The sequence below is a fragment of the Talaromyces amestolkiae genome, assembly GCF_001896365.1.
Source record: "Talaromyces amestolkiae strain CIB chromosome Unknown scaffold10.1, whole genome shotgun sequence".
Classification (NCBI taxonomy): domain Eukaryota; kingdom Fungi; phylum Ascomycota; class Eurotiomycetes; order Eurotiales; family Trichocomaceae; genus Talaromyces; species Talaromyces amestolkiae.
The window spans coordinates 584,104-601,253 of record NW_024468046.1 but is presented as its reverse complement, the minus strand read 5'-3'; the positions used below and the strand labels follow the sequence as shown (position 1 = coordinate 601,253).

Here is a 17,150-nt window from a genome sequence, read left to right as displayed (position 1 = left end):
GAACAAGGAAGGCGGCAAGGCTGTCGAATCAGAAAGCGCGCTGGCGTGACCCATCTAAAAGTCGAGCTCCAAACCTCCAGCATCTCCAAAGCCGCAAAGAAATTCACCATCCCCTCCACTGATCCTCTACCATGCTTTGTGCCAGTAAGTTTGATCTTGTGTATGGTTTGATGAGTTCGTTACTAATTGTAATCTGAAAAGTTTCCGGAGAAGCACCACAGGTGCCTGTCGTCTCTACGAAAAGTGGTATGTCCATCCTGCGCCGACCACCCCAGCAACATAATCATTTGTTAATGCTGACTTGTCTAGGCAATGTCTTCGAGAAAAGACTGATAGAGGCATATATCGCCGAGAATGGAAAGGATCCCATCACAGGCGAAGAGGCTTCTGCAGAAGATTTGGTCGAGTTGAAGACCGCACGTGTTGTCCGACCTCGCCCACCCACACTCACCTCGATTCCGTCACTCCTCGGCGTTTTCCAAGAAGAATGGGATGCTTTGGCGTTGGAAACATATACTTTACGCCAGGCTTTGGTTCAGACCAGACAAGAACTCAGCACAGCTCTATACCAGCATGACGCCGCAGTGCGAGTAATTGCGCGTTTGACTAAAGAGAGAGATGAGGCTCGCGACACTCTTTCCAAGATATCAGTGGGAACTGCGCGTGCTCCTGCAGGCGGCGATGCTATGCAGGTCGACAGCGCAAAACTGCCCGAATCTGTGGTTGCCAAGATCGAAGAAACACACGCCAAGTAAGTACATTGCATGATTTCTCTTATGTTCTAGTACTAACTTGAGTAGATTGTCCAAGTCCAGAAGCAAGCGCCCTATCCCAGAAGGCTGGGCCACGAGCGATGCAATTCAGTCATATAAGCCAACAGTCAGCTCCGAGCCTCTGTATCCTGGAGGCAAATCACTTTCAGTAGACTCGACTGGCGATTTGGCATTGATCGGTGGTGTTGATGGTATTGCCGGTGTTTACTCAGTCTCGAAGCAACAGATTGTCCAAACTTTGAAAGTCGGTGCGCCAGTAACTGATGCTGTTTTTGCGGGCTCCACGGCTGTCGTGGCTTCTTCATCTGGATCAGTCAAATTCTTCGATAATGGAGCTGAAACGGCTAGCTTTGACGCGCATGCTGGTGAAACTACTGCAGTTGTTGTACATCCAGCTGGTGATATCGTTGCATCGGTTGGTGTGGATAAGAGCTACGCCATATACGACCTAGCGACATCATCCGTTGTCACTCAGATATATGGCAATGCTGGTAAGTACTGCCTTTCGGTAAACTGTAGATATAATCTTACTCATGTTATCTAGGTCTGTTATCTGCCAAATTTCACCCTGACGGCCACTTGCTCGCTGTCGGCGGCGCGGACGGACAGATCCATGTATACGACGTGAAGTCTGGAGCTGTTGCTGCTAGTTTCCCGATGCAGGCGCCTGTCACAAACCTCGAATTCTCCGAAAACGGTTACTTCATGGCCGCAGTCACGGAAAACTCCACAGACATTTCAATCTGGGACTTGCGAAAGTCCAAGCTACACAAGGTGCTTGAAACTGGAACCAGGATCAGCACTCTTGCTTGGGATTACACTGGCCAGTTCCTCCTAAGCGGCGGACCTAACGGTATCACTGTTCAACAATATACGAAATCTACCAAGGAGTGGTCAGAGTCTCTGCGCAGCGCTGTGCCAGCGGTAGGCGTCGCATGGGGACCGTTGGCTCAAAGTGTCTTAACGATCAATGCGGAAGGAGTTCTTAATGTATTGAACCAGTCATGATACCTTTATTGAATTGTTCGGGGGTTGTACTTTTATTTTTTTTGCCATGGCTGCTCTGTTCTGAAGAATACAAGAAAAGCATGAATCAATTTATACTTCGTGCTGTACCTTAAACAAATTGGTGTTTGATGTATTTGCAAGGAAATCAATCTATCTTATATCCGCTAGTCCACAGAAAATACACCTTTAAAGGGCGACTATCACGTGAACTGCAGAATGAAACGATTCATCTGATGTCGGCTCAGCTTTTATTATTTGCTACTTTGTTGTTTATCATCTCTCATATGAGTGCTGATTATTTGCTGTCAAAAAACTAGCAAAACCACGGACAATACGCCACTTCCCGGCCCAAGCCTGCTTGCCCGCCGGACTTAACCAACTACCAACAACCAGCGGATTCGGCGAACTTTTTTTTCGCCTCTTACCATCTCACTTTCTGCTCATCGACTACGCTGTTGGCAGTCTCTGGGATGGTCTCGACCGAATTCGGTCAAAGGAGAGGGTGTTCCCATGAATAACGAACATCAAGTGGAGATCCTGGCCACCAGGTCCCGCAAGGTATCTTGAACCTCACCGCGGGGCTGTTCCTATCTTTCACAGCTTTTTCAATCATTATCTAACATGGTACTGGATGCTAGAGACCTCATATCGCAATGTCATATCCCCGAAGTCGCTCAGAATGGCCTCACAGCGGCGACCCTAGTACCTCTTCCAGCTCACATCACCATAATCATCCACTCAGTCTACCAGTGCCGCAACTGAGGTATCCAGGCCATGGATATGATTTTCGCCGCCCTATAATGTCTTCAGCTACACCCTCAAGGTCTGAAGACGTTGTTGACCTCACAAATGAGCCAGATTCACCTCCTCTTCGTTCGCGCCGTAGCAATAGACCAGCGCATCGTCACAGGCCGCCGCGGTTTGGAAGGAATATAATGGCAGATGTCATTGACCTGGAGGAAGAAGAGGACGAAGATGACGGCGAAGATGGGCAAACGGAAGTAATCAACCTGGATCCCCCCAGCAGTCCAGAGGTCCAGTTTGTTCGAGAGACAGCACGTCCTGCCCGCCGCCCGCCCATGTTTCCTGCTCCAAGTCATCTACTAGACGTAATCAACTTTCATGCACAACAAGGGTTCCTGTCTACACAAGAGGCTTTCAGGCAGGAGATTGCTTTGCAAACCCGCCGCATGGGTCGATATCCATCCACCAGACCAAACATGGACGAAATCTTCATTTCCAGCGATGGAAATCGAAATATTGATGTTCCAATTGACTTGGACTATCAAGCTCCTGGTTTTACAATTCATGAATCACAACCTACGCCGCCGCCTTCATATAAACCTCCCAGTCCACCGCCAGAAGGCTTCACACGAACAGTCAGCGAAGATGACGTCGTTGTATGTCCAAACTGTGATCGAGAGTTAGGCATTGGCGACGGTCCCCGTCAACAGATTTGGGTCGCCAAACAGTGTGGACATGTATGCTTTCTATGCAAATTTGCGAAACAAATTGACTTTCCAGTCTCGTAGCTAACGTTCTATAGGTGTACTGTGGTGAATGTACAACCAACCGTGCAATGTCCTCCAAAAAGAAAACCGCAACTCTATCAACAACTCTCAAAATGACAAAACCCTTTTCAAAATGCAAAGTCGCTGGTTGTGAGAAGCCAGTCAGTGCGCCAAAGTCGATGATTCAGGTATATCTGTAATCTCATTCCGTTGGGCGTTTTGGGTATTTTCTTTAGTTGGGCGTGGGATGGAGCACGCATGGTCAGAGTCAGGCTCATTTTTAGTTCCAATCTCTGCGTTCAAAGTGCATGTACGCTATATTTACGAGATTTATCATAGATACCCAGTTTTGATATTTTTTTTAATACAATGTTATGTGATTTTCAGTCCTTGAAGACAGTAGTCGCTTGCGAATTTTGAATGTGTAACAGACTTGTGTACCATGGTTCATTCAAGATGCTTGAAACCCTCACATTGACTGTGAAAGAATGACCAGTATAAGTATGTCGGATATGCAAATATAGTACACGGAAAATAATCCAATCCCAATAGCAAAGAAAACTCCAAATCTGCGCTGTTATAAATACCAAGACAAGTATAATCCCACACTCGGCTTCTCAGACCATCTTAAGATCACCGTGATACGGTGACCAGATACCTCTAACACTTTCATTCAGACTCGTGACCGGTTTCTTCTGTCTCTTCGACTTTTCACCACTGGCCTGTTTGAGCAAATTGACCTTTTCCATGATTTCGTCCGGCTTGAAATTTCGAACGGATATTGCTTTTTCATTGCCATTTATGAAGTGGCCTCTGACGAAGGGGTGTTTCGCTGGTCGCGGGAAAACGCGAATTTCGATCTGCGGGTTTGCGCGGGCAAAGGCTGGGAGTTCTTCTTTGAGGAAGGCGCTGGAAAATAATCAGTAATATGTTTTTGGTAAGATAGAGTTGATACGTACAGCATGCCTTTGGAGCTGCCTGCCCAGTCGCAATAACTAAAGTCCAATCGTTTGCATTGTAGGATGAATGCACCGACACCATTCTGCGGAACGCCACCAATTAGAGATTGTAGAAAAAGCGATTATTCTTTGATTGAGACTCACCCTGGCCTGAGCCACAGCCTTGACTCCTCGTACCACCATTGTGCTTGTATGAAATTGATAGTTTTCTTGCGGAGAGAGATGGCTGCATCCAAAAAAGAAGCCGTCGACAACTAGACGGCGGCTAAGACACCGCATCGCCCTGATTGGCCAATTTGCCGGGCGGCCAACGGCGTCTAAATTTATGCAGTCCTGGGACTTTGGCTGCCTTCCCGAGCTGCGACCCATTCCTTCCTTGGATTCATTGAGGCATCTCGACATCTGCTAGTGTTCGGCTACGATCAAGCTCACTAGCTTTTCAAACATACAAGCCTTCATTTTGATTATCATTCTACACGGGTGATATTCAAATCGAGGCAAGATGACCGACAAGCTCCCCCCTAACCTCCTTGCCCTCTTCGCACCGCGTCCTCCACTCCGCTACATCCCTCCCAGTGACCGCGCGCCCGAGGATTGTAAGAAAAGCACCATCAGCGGTGTTGCTGCTCTACTTGGCGAATTGAAAAATTATGGCGAGGAAGTGCCCTATAATGCTACCGAGAGCTGGCTACAGCGTCGCGCGCGTCAAAAGATTGAGAAAAAGGAACGCATAGAGCGGTTGATTACAGAAGGAGTCGAGAAATGTATGCGCTTCTAAATTACCGACAACTACGAAAGATTCTATAGGGTAATATGCTAATATTTTACAGATGATCCTGCGACCGACGCGCAGATTCGTGGAGACCCGTTCAGGACACTTTTTGTCGCGCGTCTCAGCTACGACGTCAAAGAGTCGGATCTGGAGCGCGAGTTTGGACGGTTTGGTCCTATTGAGAGGGTTTGTTCATTGAAATCTCGGTCTATAGCATGTACTAATTCTTGCCTAGATTCGCATCGTCAAAGATTCAGAGAAACCAAATCCAAAGAAACCACATCGAGGATACGCATTTATTGTTTATGAGCGCGAGAAAGACATGAAAGGTATGTATTACTGCTTGATCTTACCTCCTAGCTTGACTAACCGTATTCTTGGTAGCTGCCTACAAAGAAACCGACGGTCTTCGTTTAAAGGACCGACGAGTTTTGGTTGACGTCGAACGCGGCCGTACAGTCAAAGGATGGAAACCGCGTCGCTTTGGAGGAGGTCTTGGCGGGCGTGGTTACACAAAGGCTGCACCAGCCCGTCCGATGGGTCCCGGCGGCTTCAATGCGCCATCAGGCCCGGGTGGCTTCAGAGGTGGGTTTGGTGGACGAGGAGGAGGCTTCCGTGGAGGATTCCGGGATCGCGGATTCGGCAATCCTAGAGGAGGCGTGGGGTTCCAGGGGCGGAACGGATTCGGAGGACAAGCTCCACCCAATGCTCCCTCAGGTCCAGGAGGTGGTCGTGGCGGCGGTGACAGAAGAGGTGATGGCAGGTTTGATCGTGATCCTCGAAGGACAACTGGTAGCAATAACGAACCGGTAAGGCCGCGTGAAGCGTATAGTGGTGGTGATCGGGGTGGTGATCGGGGCGGTGATCGGGATCGCCGTGACAGGGACAGGGACCGTGATAGAGATCGTGACCGCCACGATAGAGACGGCGACCGACGTGATCGTGACCGTGACAGCGCTTGGGACCGCGACCGAAACCGCCATGGAGGAGGAAGAGATGATCAATCCCGCAAGCGGTATCATGAGGGTGATGGCTATGACGACCCTCGCGCGAAGAGAAGGTATTGAGACTTCAAGTGCCATTGACCCCGTTATTGGTACGGGAGCCTTGGTGGGTATCCTTGAAAGTATTGCCTTACCCTTTCATTTCTTCAATATGCAGTCATGGGTAAGGTCGACTCACATTAAGGATCGATGATACGGACCTTATGAGTTTATCAGCGACGACCTAGCCGACTTCTCAACTATCTCAAGCCGACATACATGATGAAGAGTGAGCTTATCCCTCTACAGTCTATGGATCTTCAAAACAGTGTGCATTCCCTCATTATACGTTTTGTTTCTTTTCTATTCTTGTCTTTTTACTTTGGATTACATGTGTGGTAAGTATCTGTATTTTAACTGGACTATCAAGAGAAAAGGAAGGTATGGTGCATTATACGTTAGGTAAGCGAAGCTCGGTTGTGACTATGGAATATTTATAGTGAATCCTAAGACATAGCTTTGTCCTTCTCCCATCTATAAGGATTAATTATCCTAGTCAAATAGATAATTATGTAGATCAATTGTATTCAATGACGATTGACATATACTCTTATAGCATAGGGTCTCCCCCTCAAATGAATGTCTATACATAGAATCTCTCGAGCACTTCAGAGCTCGCAATCATAAAACTCGGTGTCACTTTTCCTGAAACTAGATCAAAATCAAGCCCATCATAACCCAAAAGCGCCAAATACGCCATGAAATGCATAAAAAGCCATCAACAAAGGGCATGGAATTACTCCACGTCCATAGCACCCTCGGGCTTCTCTAAGATCTTGACCTCACCCGTCTCCCGATCCCATTGAGCTTTGATATCGACCTTGAACTCAGAGGTAGTAACACCAAACATTTTCAGCAACGTAGTCTGCCTCGAATCCAGCGTCTCCCCTTCCCTGCACACCACATACCCCTTCTCACCATCCAGCAGCTCCAACACAACCTGACCCTTGACAAGCCTCGTCGGAACACCGAGTTTGCGCAGCGCAGGCTCAATAGTGTGGCTGATCGGATCGTCCTGGGAAGTCGGAATCTCGCCTGCACGAGAATACACAATGCCGTTGGGAATAGTGAATGAGCGAGTCGCGACGTTGCCGGCACGAGCAAAATCAGATGGGCGGAAGGATTCGAGATATGTGATGACTTCTTCTGGGGAGCGGGAAGTGAAGAGTAAGCCCACGGCGCCAGTGAGGAAGCGGTTGAGTTTTTCGAGATTCTGAGCGAATGCGGTCTCGGGAGTGTTGCCGAGGGCGACAGCCATGACTTTGGTTTTACCGAAGAAGAGTCTTTGCATCAAGCAATCCTGTTAGTGAATCTTCATAAGAAATAAACGGAGAGTACACACCGGCCATCGGAGAACTCTGTGCGCACATCCTTTAGATAAGTGTTGCGCATGTTGTCGACGGAGAAGACGAAGAGATGGTCATATTGCTCGACAGATTCACGGATATTGGCGAACAAGCGTCGGGTTTGCTCTTTGTGATTCTTTTTGCTTGTCTTGGATTCATGGACGAGACGGGCACGCTTGGAGACAGGCATTTTGGCCGATGTTGCGGGGTTTGTTGACGTGTGGTTTGCTGTAAAACTTCTCGGGTGTTGATATATCAATGGTTATGACCAAAGAAGAGCACTCGGATCAATCTGGCAATTGTCAAACAGTCTCGATGGCAAATATCGGGTAATGTGTATAGCGCAACAGTCGTGAGGTCTTTTTTTTCTGACTTTTTTTTTGTTTTTATCTATTGGTGGACAGCGCAATCTGATGCGGGCCTTATCCGAGTGGCGCTAGCCGTTTGGGGAGTAGAGCTGTGGAATTAAGCTAATCTTGATTGGCAATATGGAGAATCATCATCCCGAGGTCGCCCTTTGCTCAAGTCACCGTTGACAGCAACCACTGATTAATGTTTACTGCCATTGGACTGAGTCCAATCCACGGCAGTTGTTGTATAGTCTTCAATGGCGCCTGGCATATTTGAAGGTGTCTGATGATACACTTATAGATCTGGGACCGTGACAATGCTGGAATTCATGGACTACGTCCAACTGGCGTTCGCCGAAGCGACACGCTGGAACCAAGACAACTCCTACTCTGCATTGACTGCCACTGCTGAATGTACGTTGGAACATCTCAATATTCCTGGAGTATACTAATATTAGTATTAGCCCTCCTCGATTTCCACGTTCCCGAACGACTACAAGTCCATCTCTCGTCGCTCTCCACCCCCCATTTCGCGACTTCGTATACGTTGGGAACAGTCGGACTGATTGATGGCTCGGTCTCATACCTGTTCAGCACGGTTCCACTTAATAACACTCCATCACAAAGTGGGCTTATTCCTCTACGACGATTAGTCCGTGGCTACAGACAGATTGAAGCTCCTGTTCCGCCGATTCGGAATTGGGGCTGGGATTCGATACCATCGCACAGCTCTTTGGAGAATGTAGACAGCCTAGGGGTTAGCGATGATGTCGTTCGAAAAGCAACATTACTACACGCGACGCTACATCTACCGCCTCCTTCGACATTAAATGCGCTGTTCCTACGGCGCATCTCTCCCACGACACAAATCACAGCCGCTTTGGTCTCAACGCAGGCTCCACCATTGATCAAATCGGCACCATCTGCAGCCCTACTCGCCCAGATTTCCCATGATACGGGAACATTTAGCAACGAGTATCTATTCAGCACAGACAATGCACTCTTCGGCTGGCGCGGTTTGTGGAATATAGGCCTTGAGCCAATTCCAGGCAAAGCGTCCACAGACAAAGTGTCACTACTTTCCGCCGGTGCAGAAGCCTATTACTCTCCTATTTCTTCGCTCGTCGGACTCTCGACAGGCCTTAAATTCAGTACACTGCCAGCTGCCGCCCGAACACTATCCTCCTCCTCTCCTGGCAGTACCCCAAACCCCATATCAAGCTTTCCTTACACTCTTACACTCACACTTACGCCTCTAACTGGCTCTCTATCGACAACATACTCGGCCCGGGCATCGCCCAACCTCGCATTTAGCTCCCGTTTTGGGTTCAACGTATACAGCTGGGAAAGCGAAATGGTGGCTGGATGCGAAATATGGCGCAAGAGTCCGCGCACAGAACCGATTGAAGCGGATGACGGTCTTGATTGGGCACGGCGGAAGATGGGTATTGTCAAGGATTTGGCGTCAGAGAGGATCTCATCTCTAACTTCTTCGAGTACCTCGCAAGCATTAGAAGAAAACGAAGGAGACTCCGTTATCAAAGTTCGAGTTGATCAGTCGTGGAACGTTCGATTACTATGGGAAGGGCGAGTCAAGTCCCTGCTTGTAACGGCGGGCGTGTCACTCGGTCCAGGCACGTTCACAGCGTTGTCGACCGGCCCTTCATCGCCAACATCGTCTTCTGCGCCTGTAGCAGCGGCTGGGACAGGGTCCAGTCAAAGTAGTGGCGGAGGAGGACCACCTACCTCGAGACCATCATACTGGCAGGGCGTCGGTGTCTCGATCTTATATTCATCGTGAAAGACTCATACCGCGGCTGAAAAAAATGATGAACTTGTACATATAGTTACGATGATACCATGGGACTATGCTGCTGTTCGTAGCATGGTTCGTGTTTTGTACTTATTTTCTGAATCTATGATATTATCCACTTTTGCTTTTCTAAGTACCTGACATGACTACCGAAAGTTTCCAACGTTTGCCATCAGATGTTCTCCGATACAACTATCAAGTTGCTCAGTGCTTTCGCGGCTGACTTACAAACGGGAGTTGATGATATCAACGACTGTCACGCGTTCACATCAGCATCTATCCGATTATCGCGCATTAAAGAAAGGGGGACTTACAGGCAGGCTTCAAGCTAGCACCACCAACAAGGAAACCATCGATATCCTTCTCCTTGGCCAAGTCGCGGCAGTTCTTCTCGCTGACACTACCACCGTAGATGATGCGGGTGTTGTCGGCGACTTCGGCGGAGATGGTCTCGCTGAGCCACTTGCGAATAGCGGCGTGGACTTCTTGGGCTTGAGTGGTTGTGGCGACTTTGCCGGTTCCGATGGCCCTGTAGAGAGAAAATGTTAGATCCAAGTCATGACCAAGGAGACAGCGGGAACAGAAGGGGGGCGTACCAGATAGGCTCGTAGGCAATGACGACCTTGGACCATTCCTCCTTGCTCAAGACCTTGGCGACGGCACCGAGCTGTCTGGTGACGACTTCGATAGTCTTTCCGGCTTCGCGCTCCTGTATAATATTAGCTCTGTTCTGATTGTAGAACCGTGTTTGGTGTACGTACCTCCAAGCTCTCGCCGATGCAGAGAATAACGCTCAATCCACCATCAATAGCAGCCTTCGTCTTGCGCGCAACGAACTATAAAAAAAAAGGTCAGCATCAATGGAGAGAACCTAGTTGCGGGGAAGCGCATACATCATCATCCTCCCTCAACAAAACACGGCGCTCACTGTGTCCCACAATAGTCCAGTCAATCTTGGTATCCTTGAGCTGCTCTACGCTCAATTCACCAGTGTAAGCACCGCTGGGCTTGTCGTAGACGTTCTGGGCAGAAACGGAGACTGAAGAGTCGGCGAGCTCGCGGGTGAGTGTGAGGTAGATGGCGGGAGGGGCGATGACGACTTGAGTGGAGGGGTCGCGCTTGGAGTTGTTGATGTTGGAGACAATAGACTTGATGGAGTCGGTGACTCCGTTCCTATTCAAGTGTCAATCAATGTCTTGTTTCACTGCGTGTCTACCCATAGTCCACTGTTGGAGTGAAGGGTTGAAAGCTTGAGTGCGGGGTACTCACATCTTGAAGTTTCCTCCGACGAAGAATTGGCGAGGCATTTTGGGCTGTTTTAGAAAGTATTTGGTATAGGAATAACGATGAGTGTCAGAGATAAAGAATTGAAAGTTGTAAAGCGCAATACGGAAGTATGGAGTATGGAAGTAGAAAAATGGAGAGGAGTAAAGACGTAATGGCTGCCCCTCAACCCGAGCTCACACCGAAACCCGATATCGTCCGTCGGAGAGCTCCATTTATTCCTACTTCTACTTGTATACTCGATTGCCCATGTTAAAGAAAGTTGGTTTTCATATTATTTCTATGAATGCAGACTGTATTTCGTATTGTTTCCTTCTTCATATAGATACAAACGTTGTAGGTCAAAGCAACATGCACTGAAGATCATTGAATTATGAGCAGGTCCGAAACTAAAGAACAAGCATCTCTGTACGGGACAAAGGGGTATATGTGTTATAGGACAGATAGAACAAACTGAACGCGGATGAGAAAAGAAGTATGAAGGTCGCAAAATCACAGGTAGTCATACGGGTAGGGTTGAGGCATATAAGTCGGCATCTCTCGAGGTACATAACGTCTGGGAGAATACATAGGGGCCTCCATTAAGTAGATCGGCCGCTGTGGTACTGCATTTCGTATCTCAGGCTCGATGCCACGGGTTACCACTGCCCTTTCAACATAATCGCGACTCTCGGGCTTTTGCAAGCCCATGCTGAGACGATCCATCTTGTCAAGCATGGTTCGCTGCGTTTCCTCCATCTTCATCAGTCTGTACGAGGCCTCGTTTGCGCTCAGATTCAGCTCTGCAAGACCGGGCGCCCGAATGTCGAGGTCTCTTTCGTGTATTGTGACTGGGCGATTGCTTGCGCGACTCATTTCTCTAGACCTTCTGCTTTCTCGCGGGCGATGGCTGCTTGCAGACGGGTAGATGTCGACATTTCCGGACGGGTAACCACCATGACTGTAGCCCTTTCGATTTTGCTTCCGGTAATGAATCCGGTGTTTGTGCTCGCCTGTGTCGCGGCGCATATATCTCTTTTCCCGATGTAGACTCCCTTTTGCAAGTGAGCTGACGCTACTTGTAGCAGAACTATATCCGTCCTCCTCTTCGAAAAGGGACTCGTCATCGGTCATGAAGCTGCTATCATCTTGCATTTGACTCACTCTCCGGTCTTGCTGGACGACTTTGGGAGGGGGTGCAGTAGCTTTCGCTTTCCGCGCAGGTTGAGGAAGATCTCCAGCTGCGAAACGCGCGTTCTGTGTCTGCATTTCGGGGGCGTTGCGTGTATATATAGGCATCGAAGGATGATGAGCAGGATGTCTTGCTTCGTCGCCGTTCCTGGCAAATGGACCTGGTCCAGGATTAAAGCCGCCGCTCCCGTGCGGAGCATTAATAGGCAGCTGTGACACTTTCTGGGGAAAGGTGTCAGTCGCCTGTTCTTTCTGCATTCCATGGTCTGGTTGCCCATGATATCGGACACCTTGCGGCACAGCATAAGTTGCTTCGGGCGGCATCGAGTTCTGCACATGCTGGTATGCTTGGGGGTGCCCCTGTTTTTGAGGACCGGGTTGAGCAGGCCTCTGCCCCTGCATATGAACCTGAGGGTTCGCTTGCGGATGGGGTGACGGCTGCCTATATATAAACGGTGATGATTGTACCTGGGGATGCACTTGTGGATGCACTGAGGGTATACCGTCATCAACTGGTATGCCCCTGTTCTGTGCTGCCTTATATGCCCCAGGGCCATTGCCGACGACCTGTGCATAATTTGCTTGCCTGATCATGTCGTTTAGAGTAGGTTGGATGCCCGATTGATTACTCGGAATTCCAGAATCCTGGGAAACAGCACGACCTGCTGAACTGGCTTTGGGAGAATGACCAGCCGGTGTAGGCTGGTGTTGAAGTTCTCGCAATAAGATAACATCCATCTTGGCAGTAATATCCTGATAGGTACCGAGGACTTTCACTCTGGTCGTATCTGTGTCTATATAAACGCATCTCCATATATAGCGGCTATCACGCTGGTTGTGTTCATTCAGGAGCTCCTTGATACGTTCCCGTTTGTTTTGGGATAGACATTTGTATTGCTCCTTCGCTGGGAATGCTTCCTCCATGGTTTTCACCATGTCATCTAGCGTATCTTGATCGCTTGGAATGAGTTTCCTTGATGCTATTGTCCAGTTTTTTCCTCCATCTTTCTTCTCCTTTGGAATAAGTTGCCAAAGTTCATACAAATGCGATTGCATGTCGGGGGCATCATGATCAGAATGTCTTGCCCGTGTCTCATTTGCCTTTCTGTTGGTGGGATCATTGCCGTGATTTGGATGTTGACCCATGGGCGAACCTTGGGGAATAGAATTGAAGGCAGCCATATCTTTTGAAAAGCGACTCTAGAGTCTTGTACAATGAATCAAAGATAAAGAGCTCTCAAGGCAGAGGGGAAGGGAAGGCTGCGGCTGAGAAGGACGCAAATGAAGATGTTATAATGGAGATCTGAATGTCTGTTGATACAAAAATGTGGTCAATCGCATATGAGCTCGACACGTGAAACTGTCAAGCCGTAAGTAGTGATGCGGAAAGGAAAAAAAAGTTATTGCCACTTAAGATGAGTTTGAGAAAGACTGACTTCTGAGGTATGGAGAAGTTCACAGTCAATTAACTTCAATGGCGGGCGACCATTGATTTATACCCCGATTTGAAGGCTTGTCCAGTCTGAGTTTTGAGCCTCATAAACACAGACGCGTCCATGACGACGACTTTCTGATCGATAATGTCTTCACCATGAGCGAGGTTGTGAAATTACACCACATACACCCTAGTAGAGAAGAGTGTTTTATCCTGGCAAAACTAAAGTCTGCATAACCGGTAGGCATGAAAGGTGTGGCTCGTATTTAGTTTTGTTTCACGGCGAATAGGCTGAGCCTCAGGCCGTGGATGACTGTTGTAGGACAATCGGATCGCTGCATAGTTAGGATCGAATCGTGCAAATTGCGATATGAGGAGGGTGTGTGTGTGGAAACGATGTATGTGGCTTAGGCTAGGCTTAGGATACCGATGGAGCAACTGAACGGAAGTCAAAACAATCGCACTCGGATGGTCTGGAATGGTCATACGTGACTCCAGTTTCTGGACGAGTTCACCGAGATGTCTACTTCGTTAGACTCTCAGCCTTGTGGGATAGGCTTTCGAGATCACAAGATTCAGTGACACGATGATCTCTTCAACTGATCGAAAGAGGTTCCAAAGGTGGTAAGTGTTTGTAACACAGGGGCTGAGAAATAGAAACTCTTCATGGCTCCATGCTAAAGCCGTCCATATGCCCATACAAAGTCCTTTGATTTGACTCGATGGGTTGTGCCATGCGGGAAACCCGCAGGCATCGAAAGAATCGAAATGAGAATCCCTGCAAACGAGGCTCTCACCGGTTTTTATAGTGTATCTGCACGTCAAGTCGAGCAGCCAATTGAGTCACCCCCATGACTCAACTGGGGAGTCATCGCGACCAATCTGAAGGTAGCCGAGACTTAGTCACTGCAGTAGTCTCATATTAACTCAATGCCATAGCCACCCGATAAGATGAAGTGGAGTTGATGGATATGAGGTTCAATGGTGACTGTGGTCATTGACGTATCAGGGATCGCGTTGGAAACCGGTCACATCGACTGTCTGTCCACTCGGGAGCAAAGTCAATTTCTTGTGGGAACGGACTACAAGATTGCAGTGCTATTCGTGCGTCACGCTACACACAGCCTTGTGATATCTGAATCCCCTTGCAAACGGATTGGTTGGAGGTCGGGATAATGTATTTTTGTGCATCTGTCCGCTCTTTCCGTGACACCGGGATAGCGGGGATGCATCCTGATCTCCCAGGCTGCACCATTTATTGAACTCTGGGATTGGATTGAGGCTCTTGAAGTCCCACGGCATACTGTTTCTCTTTAATCATTCGTGAGCCTTGTCAAATTATCTATACCACATTATAGAATATGCCAACGCATCGATCCAAATGCGTCTACTAATGCAAGCCCAATATCACTCTAGCACCCGGGTAAGATTTCAATATCTATTCAACCTAAACTACCTAAACAGGTAGTCATTGTATGTAACAACACCATCGACAGTATTAAAAAAAATATCACGTATCTCTGCACAGCCCCTTTTCCCATACAAACCTTGGGAACATTGATAATCAAGAAGTTGCCACCAAAAAGTCTACCCTCCAAACAGATTCCCCCAATCAGTAACTTCCATCGCCCACCATTCCATCACATTGACTGACTTGATCAAAGAGAATCGCGAATACGCACAAAATCAAGATAGCGCGTCTTGGTCCACTGCCGGCAAGTTCTCCCCCAATACATCATCGGGATAGTAGTCAACACAAAGAAACAGTCAAGAGCCGCAATCACAATGAAAGTATTCTGTACGCCCTGGCTGTCAAGCCACAGACTAGCCGTAAATGTCAGAATGCATGCGATGGAGTTGTTGATGACTGCGACTCCCACCATGCCTTCTAGTACCATCTCGGGGTATGCATCCATCAGATATGCCATGCTCAAATCACCAGTGCAACCCCATCCGAATCCAATCAGACCCAACCCGATGTAGGGACCAGGCCAGGCCCATGATTGTCCGGTACCAATGCCAAACAGCAACATGCCCAATGGCGAAATGATGGCCAAAGGGAACAAGAACCACAGTCTGTGCTCTGCTTCGCGGACTCCACCGTTCCGCTTCGCCATCCAGATCATGAACATATCAGAAAAGTATCCGCCATAGATACAGCCGAGCACGGCGCCAATAAGACAGGGGAGATTCATCAAACCGACCCCAACATCTCCATAGTACCAGGGCGCATCACTCCAGTAGTCGTCTTCGACGGTGAGATAGAACGTGAGCCAAGCATCCTGGGCTCCCCATTGAATACCGGAATAGATGACTGCAGGGAATGAAAATACACGCATAGTATGCATCAGCCGAACGCAGTACTGTTTAAATCCGAAACCCTCCAGGTTAGCGGCTGGAGTGATCAGAGCGATTCTTTGCCAGTACGACTTTGGCTTTTCATCCGTCGCTTCGACAGGAGTAGTTATGGCGTCCGACAAGCCAGCTTTCTTTTCTTGCAATCCTTGCAAACCGGATTCTGGCTCTGCAGGGTTCTCCCGAGATGTAACCAGCTCGCCAACTTGATATGCAGGTCGGTCAAATAGCGTTTCCTCGAGGGTAAAGTAGAGAACGGCGATGGTAGCACCCGAGATAATAACAGCCATCCAACCAATCCAGCGCCATTCTAGATTGCTATCGGCAACATATCCAGCAATCAAAGGACCGAGATAAGTGCCCACACTGGTTGCGAGAACGTAGACCCCGAGAAAAGTTCCACGTTGATGCTCAAAGAACAAATCAGATAGCGACAATTGTACATTGGCTTCTGCACAAGACTCCGAGATACCGACAAACAGTTGATTCCAGATAGAGTCGGAAGTCGATTGCGTCCTCGCCAACCAGATAGCACCGAGCAACCCCATGAGGATACAAAAGAGGTACGTGCATCGTCGACCCCAAAGCCATGCGGCTGGTGACAAGAAAAGAGTTCCGTAGCCGATACCGATGAACAACACACCGGCACCGGTGTTCATCGCCTCATAAGAAATACCCAAGTCCTCATTTTCGCCAAACTGCGCGCTGCCAGCATCGTTCGATGTAGCGGCTGTGAGTCCAGCAATAAAACATACCAGTAAAGCATGCCAGTACTTGCGCGCAATAGACCAGTTCAATGGGTCATTGACTGATTTGGTGGGCGGTGGGGAGAGGATGATCTCGCCCCGGTCGAGGAGGCGCGATGTGCCTGGTAGATACTCAGGGTCGTCGTCGGTGTTCATTTTGGGTTACTTTGTTACAAGTGGAAAATCAGAGGTCTGGCCGGACGGCCAGAACATACACAAGGTCAAAAATACAGAAAGTTGGAATGTATGGTGGTGCTAGGGAGGGCGCTCGCGGAAGATGAAAATGTGCTTTAGTTCAAGACTCATAGAATCAGACGAGACGAGACAGCAGGAATCATGAGGATATCAATTGACAGAATGACTGGTAAGCAACATGAGAGAAAGGGAGCATGAGTGAATCTGAGAGTGGCAGAAGAGAAACAAGGAATAAGCAATCTGGAGTCGCGACAGAGAAAAAAATGGAGGTCACTGGCCTACTTACCGAATTGGGATTAGGGCTGGGCGATAAGGGCAGCAACTCTGGCTGACGTACGTATCATCGAAGGATTTAGCAACATACTACATAGTAGGACTAAGTGGCACTAA

General features: G+C 48.5%; 8 protein-coding genes across 8 annotated transcripts; 3 read left to right on the top strand and 5 right to left on the bottom strand.

Annotated features, from left to right (window-relative positions):
• Window positions 1-131: 131 nt before the first annotated feature.
• BHQ10_005684 (uncharacterized protein) lies at window positions 132-3,492 on the top strand (the record flags this gene model as incomplete). Its single annotated transcript, XM_040878186.1, has 8 exons — window positions 132-144; window positions 202-246; window positions 310-751; window positions 801-1,264; window positions 1,318-1,728; window positions 2,592-3,181; window positions 3,236-3,262; window positions 3,328-3,492. 8 exons carry the CDS (start codon window positions 132-134, stop codon window positions 3,490-3,492), a joined length of 2,157 nt encoding a protein of 718 aa, XP_040734188.1.
• Window positions 3,493-3,909: 417 nt separating this feature from the next.
• BHQ10_005683 (uncharacterized protein) lies at window positions 3,910-4,434 on the bottom strand (the record flags this gene model as incomplete). The annotated part of the gene is made up of 3 exons (XM_040878185.1): window positions 3,910-4,201; window positions 4,252-4,334; window positions 4,396-4,434. The coding sequence occupies 3 exons, from the start codon at window positions 4,432-4,434 to the stop codon at window positions 3,910-3,912; spliced, it is 414 nt and encodes a 137-aa protein (XP_040734187.1).
• Window positions 4,435-4,753: 319 nt separating this feature from the next.
• Window positions 4,754-6,090, top strand: BHQ10_005682 (uncharacterized protein; the record flags this gene model as incomplete). The annotated part of the gene is made up of 4 exons (XM_040878184.1): window positions 4,754-5,015; window positions 5,082-5,209; window positions 5,259-5,352; window positions 5,408-6,090. 4 exons carry the CDS (start codon window positions 4,754-4,756, stop codon window positions 6,088-6,090), a joined length of 1,167 nt encoding a protein of 388 aa, XP_040734186.1.
• A 712-nt stretch (window positions 6,091-6,802) lies between these two features.
• On the bottom strand, window positions 6,803-7,602 carry BHQ10_005681 (uncharacterized protein; the record flags this gene model as incomplete). Its single annotated transcript, XM_040878183.1, has 2 exons — window positions 6,803-7,349; window positions 7,409-7,602. 2 exons carry the CDS (start codon window positions 7,600-7,602, stop codon window positions 6,803-6,805), a joined length of 741 nt encoding a protein of 246 aa, XP_040734185.1.
• Window positions 7,603-8,079: 477 nt separating this feature from the next.
• BHQ10_005680 (uncharacterized protein) lies at window positions 8,080-9,563 on the top strand (the record flags this gene model as incomplete). The annotated part of the gene is made up of 2 exons (XM_040878182.1): window positions 8,080-8,176; window positions 8,227-9,563. 2 exons carry the CDS (start codon window positions 8,080-8,082, stop codon window positions 9,561-9,563), a joined length of 1,434 nt encoding a protein of 477 aa, XP_040734184.1.
• Window positions 9,564-9,799: 236 nt separating this feature from the next.
• BHQ10_005679 (uncharacterized protein) lies at window positions 9,800-10,882 on the bottom strand (the record flags this gene model as incomplete). The annotated part of the gene is made up of 6 exons (XM_040878180.1): window positions 9,800-9,828; window positions 9,890-10,104; window positions 10,172-10,284; window positions 10,337-10,411; window positions 10,469-10,748; window positions 10,845-10,882. 6 exons carry the CDS (start codon window positions 10,880-10,882, stop codon window positions 9,800-9,802), a joined length of 750 nt encoding a protein of 249 aa, XP_040734183.1.
• A 469-nt stretch (window positions 10,883-11,351) lies between these two features.
• On the bottom strand, window positions 11,352-13,211 carry BHQ10_005678 (uncharacterized protein; the record flags this gene model as incomplete). The annotated part of the gene is made up of 1 exon (XM_040878179.1): window positions 11,352-13,211. One exon carries the CDS (start codon window positions 13,209-13,211, stop codon window positions 11,352-11,354), a length of 1,860 nt encoding a protein of 619 aa, XP_040734182.1.
• Window positions 13,212-15,122: 1,911 nt separating this feature from the next.
• Window positions 15,123-16,721, bottom strand: BHQ10_005677 (uncharacterized protein; the record flags this gene model as incomplete). Its single annotated transcript, XM_040878178.1, has 1 exon — window positions 15,123-16,721. One exon carries the CDS (start codon window positions 16,719-16,721, stop codon window positions 15,123-15,125), a length of 1,599 nt encoding a protein of 532 aa, XP_040734181.1.
• Between the last annotated feature and the right edge of the window lie 429 nt (window positions 16,722-17,150).